The 12,478-nt window shown below is 36.0% G+C and overlaps 1 protein-coding gene across 2 annotated transcripts in view; it reads right to left on the reverse strand.

Annotated features, from left to right (window-relative positions):
* The window catches only part of SEMA3E (semaphorin 3E), a 249,277-nt gene that overhangs the window by 27,260 nt on the left and 209,539 nt on the right, over positions 1–12,478 (reverse strand). For both annotated transcript variants that reach the window (XM_044245924.1, XM_044245925.1), the window contains 5 exons: positions 11,466–11,580; positions 10,990–11,059; positions 7,944–8,088; positions 5,558–5,780; positions 2,425–2,516 (listed from right to left, as the gene is read on the reverse strand). In XM_044245924.1, coding sequence (XP_044101859.1) covers positions 2,425–2,516; positions 5,558–5,780; positions 7,944–8,088; positions 10,990–11,059; positions 11,466–11,580 — 645 coding nt within the window. The remainder of the gene's footprint in view (positions 1–2,424; positions 2,517–5,557; positions 5,781–7,943; positions 8,089–10,989; positions 11,060–11,465; positions 11,581–12,478) is intronic.

Below are 12,478 nucleotides of genomic sequence, written 5' to 3' on the forward strand. Positions count from 1 at the left end.
GTCTTGGGATTGGGCCCCGCGTCAGGCTCTCTGCTCAGCAGGGAGCCTGCTTCCTCCTCTCTCTCTGCCTGCCTCTCTGCCTACTTGTGATCTCTGTTTGTCAAATAAATAAATAAAATCTATAAAATAAAATAAAATACAGCTTTCTTTTAAAAACTCTTTTTAATGGAATAGGTTAGATATGTAAGATGGAAAAAGTAGTGGATAATCTAAATAGCTCACCATTTGTTTCTGAAATGTAATTTTTGTATTTGCATATTACTCAAGTTTTGGAAACTCAAGTATCTTTAATAACTAGCAGAGTGACAGTGTTCTTTCTTATGAAGTATTAGAACCATTAGAAGTGAAACAGTTGTCTCTGAATAGATAATCTGTTAACAAACCATGTGACTTTAATTGCTTAAATCCAGGCCTAACAAAATACTTTTTCTGTTGGAGTTATCACAGTCAATCAATATGAGCCCAGGTTGCTTTGAGCAGGATGAATAACTTCATTGTCTTCAAAATGCAACAGAGGAAAGATGATCTATAACACAGCTTTGAGAGCCTGTGTGTTATTCCAGGGCTGGTGATTAAAACTAACGTGTCTCAAATGAATACCACACACTCAGGTGGTTTCTGCCAGGAGACAAGCAACAGGCAGGTGGGGTCCGCTCAGTGGATGATAATCCTTCAAATAATTATTTTTTAAAAGAGAAAATCTAATCCCCTGTGTCAATATTTTAAACTACAGAACGCTTTAGGCAGGCACGCATGCCCTCATTTATTCATTCAAGTGACAATGTTTCTTAGGGTTTATAAGAACAAAACACTGTGGCAGGTGCTCCTCAGAGGGGAGCTAGGTCCCTGAAGTGAAATGAAATCTGACACAGAAACCCAGTATGCAAGATAAACAAAAACATAGCTGCCCTGGTTGAGATAGGACATGCTTACCCTTGGTGTGTCGATGGGCAATGTAATCTCCAGGACAGCCAAGGTGAAATGAACGGTTTTTCACCAATAAACATATTTGCATATGTATCCATTACAAACATACACGATCTTAATAATTTGCAGCATTTTTATAAAACAAATTTGCTTACTTGCTAAAATTTATTTGTAATCCCAATATTAATATTTACAGTGTTCTGGGGTCATTCGTAAACACAAGCAGGCACCAAGAGGCAATAAATTTTGGCTGCCCGGCAAGTACAACCCCAGCTGAGATCAATGAATGCGACACTCTGCCTTCTTGTTTCAGCTTTCCTACTCGAAACAAGTGTCCTTTTCATGGTCTATTTAATGCCATGGTTTTTCACATTTTTGTGCTTTTTACTGGCAATGTTGATGTTTAAAATGACCTCTAAGCAAAGCGCTGAAGTGCTCTCTAGTGTTACAAAGCTTCAAAAGGGCTGTGATGTGTATTACAGGAAAATACACAGGTTAAGTAACTCTGTTCATGTACACGTTATAGTGCTGTGGTCCATAAGCTCCATGTGAGTTAATCAAAAATATACAGTAAATAAGGTGCCTTCCAATAAAAACACACCGAGAACAACGTTATATATTGACCAGTTGACAAAAATGTGACTAGAGACTCACAGGAACCTAACCCTGTGTGTCCCCTAGGAGCACTCGCCAGTATTCACTAATGTGGTGTTCATGGTGATTTTATTATTTTTTTTAATTTATTTTTTTAAAGAGTTTATTTATTTATTTGACAGACAGAGATCACAAGTAGGCCGAGAGGCAGGTAGAGAGACTGAGAGGGAAACAGGCTCCCTGCTGAGCAGAGAGCCCGATATGGGGATCAATCACAGGACCCTGGGATCCTGACCTGATCCAAAGGCCGAGGCTTTAACCCACTAAGCCACTCAGGCGCCCCTCATAGTGATTTTAAAAACCATACCTGTCACAAATATTGACACTTGAGTCTGTGTGTGTATGTGTGTGTGTGTGTGTGTGTGTGTGTATGCATATGCATACATATAATTGTCATATCTAACCTTTGCATTATCATTTTTTAGTTTTTTTTACTAACTTTGTGGTAATTGATATGTTATGAAAAAAAGCAATATACTCATCACAATGTCCACAACATGAAATCTACTGTTTTGCTTTAATTGTTTAGGTTGGTAGTACATTGGTAAAATGAGACTTTGCAATAATGATTCTGGAATTCGTATGTGGTGTTATTTCTTTAAGTCATAATTCATATACTGAAATTCTTTTCATGCTGGCTGGGCAAACACTGGCCTTCTCCTTTGAATAGTCTGCAATAATCAAATAGACTTTAAACCATTCTTCACTTCAAATTCATTCTGAATTCACAACCTACCCATTAGAAAAAAAACTGACCTAACATCTTTCCTATTTACAACTCATTTGCAATTGTCTGTAATACATAAATGTTGGCTATTTCCTTTTCCTTCTTATAAAAAATACCTTGAATATCTGAAGTTCTTCTAGAATTACTTCTTCCATTGACTCTGTCTCTTGGTTATAAATTGTGATTACTTTCAGAACAATTCCATTATCTGTAAGAAAGGAAAAGAAGAGATAAACCAGAAGGTTGTCACAATCTGGTTTGCAAAACAATTAAAAATCATGTGGGGACTATGAATTTGAATACGCTTTGAGATTTAGATGCATGAAACATTTATTCATCGCTAGCTGAAATAATATGACTACTTACATATTCATATTTTCAATTAGTAATATATAACTTTATATGATTGGCTAAAAAATAAGACCAAATAAAATGTAATTGTTTTTCAAATAATTTGATTCAGAATTCAATCAAAGATTGAGAAATCAAAATGTATTAATATATACAATAGCCAAACTATGGAAAGAACCTAGATGTCCATCAACAGATGAATGGATAAAGAATATGTGGTATATATATACAATGGAATACTATGCAGCCATCAAAAGAAATGACTTCTTGCCATTTGCGACGACGTCGATGGAACTAGAGGGTATCATGCTTAGCAAAATAAGTCAATAGGAGAAAGACAACTATCATATTATCTCCCTGATATGAGAAAGTAGAGATGCAATGTGGGGGCTTTGGGGGGTAGGAAAAGAATAAATGAAACAAGATGGGATCAGGAGGGAGACAAACCACAAGACACTCTTAATCTCACAAAACAAACTGAGGGTTGCCAGGGGGAGGCGTTTAGGGAGAGGGTGGTTGGGTTATGGACACTGGGGAAGGTATGTGCTATGGTGAGTCCTGAGAAGTGTGTAAACCTGGTGATTCACAGACCTGTCCCCCTGGGGCTAATAATACATTATATATTAATAAAAAATAAAAAAATTAAAAAGTATTAATGTATACACAATATTTGATATCATGATATATACGTACACACATTTTTAATAAGAAAAATTTCAAGTACATATTATTGAGAGAACAGAATAAGTACTCTTGCACTAATCATTTAGTTTCTATAATTGTCAATAGCTTTATAAATTTAAATTCATAATTTAAAATTCCACCTAATTTTTATTATATCTGATATGCTGAGCTTGGTCTTTTCAATATAAAGACACTAATTTGCCTGTAAGAATAATTTGATGTAGTGCTATAAACAGCTCAGAAAAAATAAGCACTTTGGAGGTAATAACCCAATAATTATATGGTATTTAACTAATTTGTTAAAAAATCATCAAATTTTGTGGTTGGTTAATGAAATTTGTTTAAAATAAAACTAGTAAAAGGGCGCCTGGTGGCTCAGAGAGTTGAAGTCTCTGCCTTTGGCTCAGGTCATGATCCCCCGGTCCTGGGATCAAACCCCACATCAGGCTCTCTGCTCAGCAGGGAGCCTGCTTCCTTCTCTCTCTCTGCTGCCTCTCTGCCTGCTTGTGATCTCTGTCTGTCAAATAAATAAAATCTTAAAAAAAAGAAAAAAAGAAAAGAAAAGAAAACTAGTAAGAGTTACCTGGATAATACATGAAAAGGAATATAAACTATAATTTTTAAGCTGAGAACACATAATAAATTTTTTATTATACAATTATTATATCAAGCAAAAAGCAAAGATGAAATTCAAATGATTAATTTCCAACTAGTGATTTGCAATAAGGGCGTTCTCTCCCTATATATAGCATTTTATAAACACACACACAGAGTATTAAAGCACATGTGGAAAAATAGCTCTCATTTGTGGGGTATTCCAATGTTGCACTTATCACACTTTCATCAAATAGGTTCTTTTGTGTTGTAGAGCTGTGGCTCAATACAATGATATCTCTGAGTTAAACATCGTTTGCATGATAGCATAAGTATATACCTGATGTTTCTGGAATTCTTTCAAACGGCTTTGGTCAATCTAATTAAAGAGTATTTCCAAAAACAGTCTTGAACTGATAGACTGTGTATGACTGCTCCTTTCCAGGACATTTAAAAATAACATACCTTTTCCCATACTTCCTCCAATCAAATATTATTCTTGCTTATGGAAGTTAAAAAAAAAAAGCTCTACTAGATGTCATTATGAGTGAATTCATGCATGGCCAAGTAATTTTAAGTTTGTTAAAGAAATGTGATGCTTTGTTAATCTTGAATCCACAGTGCAGAGTATATTATTAACATGAACCTCCTAAAATAAGGATAAAATACAGTCTACACCAGAGATCAATCTCTGCAAATCAGACGAATGTTTCCTCACTTAAATCATTGCTTTTTCAAAAAGTATGAACAGAGAGGCTGAAACACCAGTGTTGATATTATATCCCGGTTCCTGAGCGGGGTCTCTGCGATGTCTCTGCAGAATTATGTCCGTGACTGAGGTTATGTATGGTAGGAAACCTCCTCCTCTAAAGAGCAACTGGTGTAGCAATGACTATCATGCATACGAAAAAAAGAAAGAAATGATGATTTAAAAGGCTTTTTAAATGGCTATAGATTTTAAAGTACTTGACAGAATTTGTCATGTATTACCCAGATGCTAAAAGATGCCACATTCTCTTCCACAAGCTAGATCTAAGGTATGGAATTAAGTGAAGTTGTAGATTTATTTGAAAATTTCACTTTTCAGTATCTATATTATTTTGTTTCATTAATGCAGGATATTATAGCTCCGCTCCAAAAGCTAACTCCATTATGATTAACACTTGGCCTGTTTGGTACAAGTGGTTGATTCTGATGGGGCCTGATAAGCACTGTTGTGATTACAGATTTAGGTAAAGCTATTGTCCAAGTGGTTAAGAGCCTTGAGATCTTACTGAACAGCCAAAGGTGGCAATGGACCTGGGGGACAGACAGCACAGCCATCCTTGCTATGGTGGGCTCCTTCCTCTGTGAGAAGCTCTGCTTGGAACCAGTGTTGTTAATTAACATCAATTACTCAATCTTCCATGTAGTCACTCTTCAAAGATACTGAGTATTGACTGTGTGTCAGAAATTATACACCGCAACTGCCCCAAATCCTCTCTTCCTTTGCAGCGAAAAGCAGTGTTCAAATGGGCTAACGGATTAACAGAAGATTTGTTGATAGTTTTTAAAAATACTAATAATGTTATTGATTTTAAGATTCCACAGACATGCCCGAGTACTTTGTAACCTCCTTACCTGTCCCAATGAACAAGACATCGTATTGACCATCCTCGGCTTCCACTCGATCCACTGCTATTTGCTTCAGGTTATATCTTCCATCTGTTTTTACCAGGATTGGTTTTTTATGGGCAGGTTTTATGGACTGGTACATAAGTGGATGGCTTCTTGCAAATCGAATGGCATCATCGGGGTAGTCTTTGGTGGTTCCGTATCTCCCACCGTTCACTTTGCTGGCACACTGAAATGCAAATAGATAATATACGGGTTTTTTGCCTTATATCTAAGGAGCACATTTATTATCAATTATGAAAGCTATCAGGAAATGGACGTGTTCAATTAATTGACTGCAGTTACAAATATTTAGTGACCACAAATTCTTCATTAGAAAAATAAAATCTGCATTAAAGATTGCAGAGAAAAACCGAATCATTCCAAACACGCAGCTCTAGAAAAACACAGAAGTTAGCAAAAACTTTGAAAAATGAGGTACTAAATGATAATGGTACAATTTAAAGGTGGTAAAAATATGTATCACCATAAATATTGTTATTATTTCCCCCATTTTCTGAAATTTATTTTTTCACAGTGTAAATTAACTCCTGAAGGTAAACAATGTAATTTCATAGCAAAACAAAAAGCCTCTTTGTTGTGTTAAATCCCCCACCCAGGATTAAGGATCACAACTGCACTGAATAGCTTTCCCATTACTAAGACTAAAATAATAATGTGATGGTTCCAACGGACTCACTGACTATAGAATTCTAGTGTGGTAACAAAGAAAGCTATTCAAATTCTGTCCGTGTTAATTGAGGAAAAAAAAAACCCTCTCTGTTCTACTGTAATCTGTATGAATTTATATTATTTCTGTATGGATTCAACACAATAAATTGAGAAAATGAGAAATATTTGCAATAATGTGCTGAATTTTTAAATCACTGACTCAAAAAATAAATGTTCAATAGCATCTCAGTTACTTCTTGGAATACCTTTAACTGTGTTGATTCATGCTTGTTATTAAGTACTCTTTCGTTTTGCATATTTCCCTCCAGAATCAGCAGCAATTATAATGGTTATGTTGATAAGGAATTTTCCACTTTTGGGTATAAATACAGTAGTGTAGTAATCAGATTCTGCAAAGAGGGCATTTTTAATGGTTTGTTTTAAAATTCAGGTCATATTTCTTAATTTGGCCTGAAGTTTTCACTGGAGTGTACTTACATGATACATAATTGGAAACATTCTGGACCGGCCTGGAAACAGTTCAGTAACCAGTCACTTCCTCCAAATCTCCTTTAATACCATGTGGTTTCAAGAAGCATTTCCAGCAAAGCCACAGGAGTGGGTTTTCTCCATTTAAATTGTAATTTCAATCAATAGAGTGAAATAAAGTATATTTTACGTCTTACTGGAAGTAATAATTTTAAGCTAGTGAGAATGATTGAAATGGTAAAGCTTTACACTTGTTAATGGAGGTAAGGTTTGTTTCCACTTTGGATTTTGGCTCTGCAAAAATGGTTTCTATGGACTTTCAAGTACTCGTGGAATCAACACAGGGATGGGTTTTCACCAGCTGCTCAAAGAAGTGCAGACTTTGACTTGTATGACAAGTTAAATGTCTGTTCTCCACGGTCCACGAGCACATACAATGAGCCTACATTTTGCCAACCTAGTCGTGCCCAGGATACATGATACAAAATCATCATCACTGTCATTGTCATCATCGGTTTTAGATACATGCATAAGTAAAAAGCACAGACATTTGCATGGATTGTTAGGGAGACTCTTGGCGGCACGAGTGCAGAGGCCAGTGGTCAAACTTCTGGAACTCTAGTAGCCCTTCTGTATTGGAATTTTTCTTCTAGGAGCCAGCAAGGATGTTGAATGAGATGCTAAGTATTCTGGGAAGGCAGAGAAAAAGCTTCTTCCAGTTAAGCTAAAGTAAGAAGTAAAGGAGAAAGTATGGCCTAGGGAACTTAGAGGCTGACTCTAATATTACAATGTAATTATTTGGTTACTTTCGCCCCCTTGCAATTGCATGTGGCACTCATTCTTCTGAAGAAATGGAGGAGGATGATGCTCTTTTTATTGGATGTTTCTGTGTTCACCAGTATCTTAAAAATACAATTTCAGTTGAGGTTACTCAGACAGCCAAAATAGCAATGATAATATACACTTTATAATGTTGCTAAGATGTACCCATCACAGATTATTTTCATTAAATAAAAAGCATACAAGCAGATATAAGAAGGGATATTTCTTTACCATTATTTCTTTATTTTGGGGTGTAGAATTTCTTAACTGCTTAACAGAAGTTTTGTAAAGCACCTTAAACACTGAACAAAATATTGCTAAAGAGAGCCTTTAAAAAAATAAGGATACTTTTTTAAATGCCTAAACTTACGGAACCAGGCCTTGGATAAGGGACTCTTCCTTCATAGAGTGACCAGTGGTATTCAGGTCCTTCCTTATGTGCGTACGGTCCATTAAAGGCTGCCCGGATGCTAGACATATGATAGACACATATTGCATGCCCTCTAAATATATTACTGGAAAAAAAAATAGATAATTAGTCTTCTGGAAATGACTAGTCACACACCTCAGAGTACAGAGAAAAGAAGTCTTTTGGATAAAAAAGTTGCAATATCTTAAATAGAGAATATTCTAGAAATATTAACTACTGCAATAATTCAAGTACTGGAACTCTAAAACTTACCATTTCTTTATCTTCTTATTATAATAAACTGAAAATGACATTGTTAGACTAAAAAAAGGGACACCTGTCGCCTCACATTATTGTTAATCTGATATTGTGTTTTAAAATTTTTATGAAGGAAAACAGGCCTGACTATTTAAAAAGATTTATTCCCAAGCTGAATTATTAATTTTAAGCTTTGTCTCCTTGACTGTTGTTTTATATTCAGAGTAGACAGTGTTTGCCCAATCACTATGCTGTTAATACTGCTAATTCTGTTCAAATTTTACTTGATGTCTCAGTGTATATGATCAAATAACAAGTTAAAGTCTTATGAAACTTTGGGGCTTTGTTCCATTTTTTACCTTGGGGTCACAGAGGCATCAATAGGCTTGCCGTATATCCCATCCTCCAGGGACCACCAGGCCACTGAAACTGTACCAGAGTGGAAAGATGACTGGGCTGAACTACATTAATTTGGGGGAGAATGACTTAAATTATATAAAACTTGAATTCTTTACCTCTAGAACTAGCAGCAACTGAATCACTTTTTTTTTTTTTTAAAGTTCTACTTGCAAAGGATAAAGACAGCCATTGACTAACAATAGCAAGTTTTACTGGGAGCATTTGTGATAAGATTCTGTGAAAGAACATTTTAAAGTGATTTGTTTTAAAAATTTGACCATTTTCCTTAATTTTGCATGATGTGAATGAATTCTACCATGTCCCCAGTCTCCTGTGAGAATCAAAATAATTAATGTTTGGGAACGTGCTCTGCACAATGTACAGTTCTTTTTAAATGTAGAAGGTCCTACGCAGGGAGACACCTGTAGAACAGCAGTTACGTTCCTGTCCTAGGACATCAACTCACACATTCTGTAACACACCTTGAAGCAATTGGAAATGCCTGCGATAGTGAGAAAACCAGAGATGGTCTCCCAACCAAAGTGGCAATAAACCTTTGATCACCACACTACAAATATCAACCTTTACGTCAGGTAACAGCTGGGAAGCCTTTTCCACAGATTTATGTATAAACTGAACAGTCAAATTGAAATTATGGAAGAAAATAACGTGTTGTCTTTGAAATCTAGACAGATCCATTATGTGAACACTTAAGAAAGTAGCTTATAAAGTGACCATACGAACCCACAGAAAACCTATTCTGGTCATCCCGTAGCTTTTATTTGTTATATAAAGCCCTGGAATTAGAACACAACATATATAAATTCTTCACCAGCATAAGAATAAATATGAAGTTTAAAAAAAAAAGGATTTTCTGTGGACTGTGACAACTACTAATCTACATTCACTACTTTCCTTTGCATCAATGATGAGCTGATAGCAAAATTGTTTCCATGTTTCTCTGTTGAAGAAAAGGTCTCCTTAAAATAGCACAGTATTTATTGAAAGAACTTTATTATTTTTCTCAAAGTGAGCATAAGAAATCTTCTGCTGGAAAAAAACCAAACAAAAGCTTTGTGGAGACACCCTGAGCAAACAAAGTAAACATGATTATAATAGTTTAAGTCCAGTGCAATGCAAAAGAGGAAGGGAACTTGATCATTCTATCCCTTTCAAGAGATATGAGGCATATTCTTTTTTTTTTTTTTTTTAAGAATTATTTATTTGAGAGAGAGAGAAAGCACAGATGCAAGGGAAAGTAAAAGCATGGAGAGAAGGAGGGAAAGAATCTCAAGCCAACTGCACCGAGAGCAGGGCCCAACATGGGGTTCCGTCTCAAGACCCTGAGATCATGACCTTAGCCGAAGTCAAGAGTCAGATGCTTAACCATCTGAGCCACCCGGCACCCAAAGAAATATTCTTGATTTCTCATTCCAGGCATCTCACATCCACTCTCTCCTATTTGGAAAGACACACTCGGGAAATTATATATGTAAACGTTCAACCAAAACTGATTCTAATGATATTTTTTCATTTATATACTGACACATGGATGTGAAATGATATTTCATATTTTTCCAACACTCTTTGATGGGCAAAATGCAAACATGTTAAAGAGAAAAATAATAGATTATATGCCCTAAACTTGAACAGCTTATTTAAATTTAAAACATGGTAGGCAAATCACAAATGTTTGCTATGAAGGTACATGGGAGCAGGACCACCTGAGTAAAGGAGTAAGCGAAGTGCTCTGTGGTTAAGGTATCTGGTTAAGGTATCAAGGAATATTTCTTACGGATGGCAACCGACCGGCACTAGAGAACTGATAAAAGTCAGTGTTGGAAGAGAGTCATTTGAAGCAAAACAAGTGGGCAAATAAAATCATAGTGATGGAACGAACCCTAATGAGTTAGAAATCGATTCTGTGAAGGCATAATCTTACAGGAAAACTTCCAAAGCTGAGTGGCTAACAGTTGACAGAGAGCCTTGAAAATGTGACTTGGAAAACTATGTGACCATTAAAAGAATTATGCTAGCCTCTATAGCTCGGAACAAATACCTTATAAACCGTGAGAAGCAAATCATTCTGTTGTAGGTCAGAGCGGAAGGGGATTAGGATACTGAGCACAGACGGAGCCTGGGGCGCTTCAAACAGAAACAAATAAAGATCTGAGATCATGGCTTTAAAAGTAAAAGAACAATTGCAAACATAAGAGAACAAAGAGAAACTGGTAGCATAAAATAATAAACGGTGACAATGGGTCAACAGTATTTCCAACTTACACACACAGTGAAGGAGTAGGGCGTATTTTGTTTCATCATGTTTTTATAGATCCTGTGAATTTCTTACCTGGTAGTGTTAAAGAGTCCAAATATCACTGGATTCTTGTGATCTCTGGTGTGCAGCAAGAAAATATCCTCTGGAAAATTAAAGACCATTAGATGAGTATTTTTAGTCCTCTTTGCGCGTAAAGAAAATACATTGACATAAAATAGCTTAGAACCCACTGCAGATGTAAGACATCACTTTCTGTCCATACACAGTCATATGGCCATGACCAAATCACAGCAGAGTGAAACACCTGGCTGTTCAGGATGACCCTGAGCTGGGCCACAAGGAAGAAACGAGGTGCGGACTGCCAGCTACGGAGATGATTTCCTGTTCCTGCAACTGCCCTGACCCCACCATGCACACCAGGCCACAGTGAAAAGCAGAGAAACTTGCTCATTGTGGGAAGCAAGTTTCAATACGTGCTAGAGATAGATAGGGGAAGAGAGAGGAATACACATCAAAGAGCACAACTTAATTCTCTCAAGAAGATTTACCTAATTCATCAAAATAGGTGTCAATTCCATTCATGCCTGGTACTGAGCAGACCAGTCTGGCTTTTAGGAAAGTGCTGAACTTATTCACCAGCATCCTCTGTCCTCCTACATCATTCTGCAATGAACCAAAGCAGGTGAGTGAGTACCTAAAGGACTTCTAACCACAACTAACTGTGTATTATTAAACATGCAGATGAGAACAGTTGTAATTTTTTAATTTAATCTGGAAAGTGTAGCCGAATCCTCAAATAAATACCATCCGTGCAATTCCCCCAAAAAACTATTTGAGGCTTGCACATTCTGCCTTGTTAGTATACTTTCACTCTGGGCCATTAAATATACTTTCCAGACATTAAAGAATGTTAATAGAGTGGTCTATTCTATATAAAATAGTGGCTTTTATAATACAATAAGCTTTATTATTATTTTAATGATAAATAATATGCTTATCTTGGAGATACAGAAAAAAACCACTCTTTTTTTCTAAAAGAAAAAAACAGTTTAAAATACATACGTACACAGTACGTACATATTATTTGCACACATATACACACACAAATGTACATACATGGACATAGATATGTATATATAAACTTCCTCTTATTCTTAAATATCAAACTTTACATTTGCAATATTATTAGCATTCTCTCAATATATATTGCTACGTCGGTTGGTTTTGAATATTCACTAACAGCCTATCTGAATACCCAACCAAACACAGATGTTTTTTTCTAAAGAATCAATCAAATGACCTGTTGAAACATAACATACATTACTTAGTATGTGGACTAAAGAAACTAAAGAGACCTTGGTTAAATTAATTTTTAAAAGGGGAGCTCAAACTTCTGTGTGGGAAGAAGTACAGCCTAATTCCAGACTAGCTCTTCTTAGTAGGAGCTGGAAAATGACGAAGATCACACAAAAGGCACAGCTCTTCTAAGATAAAACCTTAGGGAGATGTTAAGTCTAAAGATTAGGTAGCAAATACTATTAGGCAGCCTATAGAATCCTAG

The sequence above is a fragment of the Neovison vison genome, chromosome 4 (assembly GCF_020171115.1).
Source record: "Neovison vison isolate M4711 chromosome 4, ASM_NN_V1, whole genome shotgun sequence".
NCBI classification, from domain to species: domain Eukaryota; kingdom Metazoa; phylum Chordata; class Mammalia; order Carnivora; family Mustelidae; genus Neogale; species Neogale vison.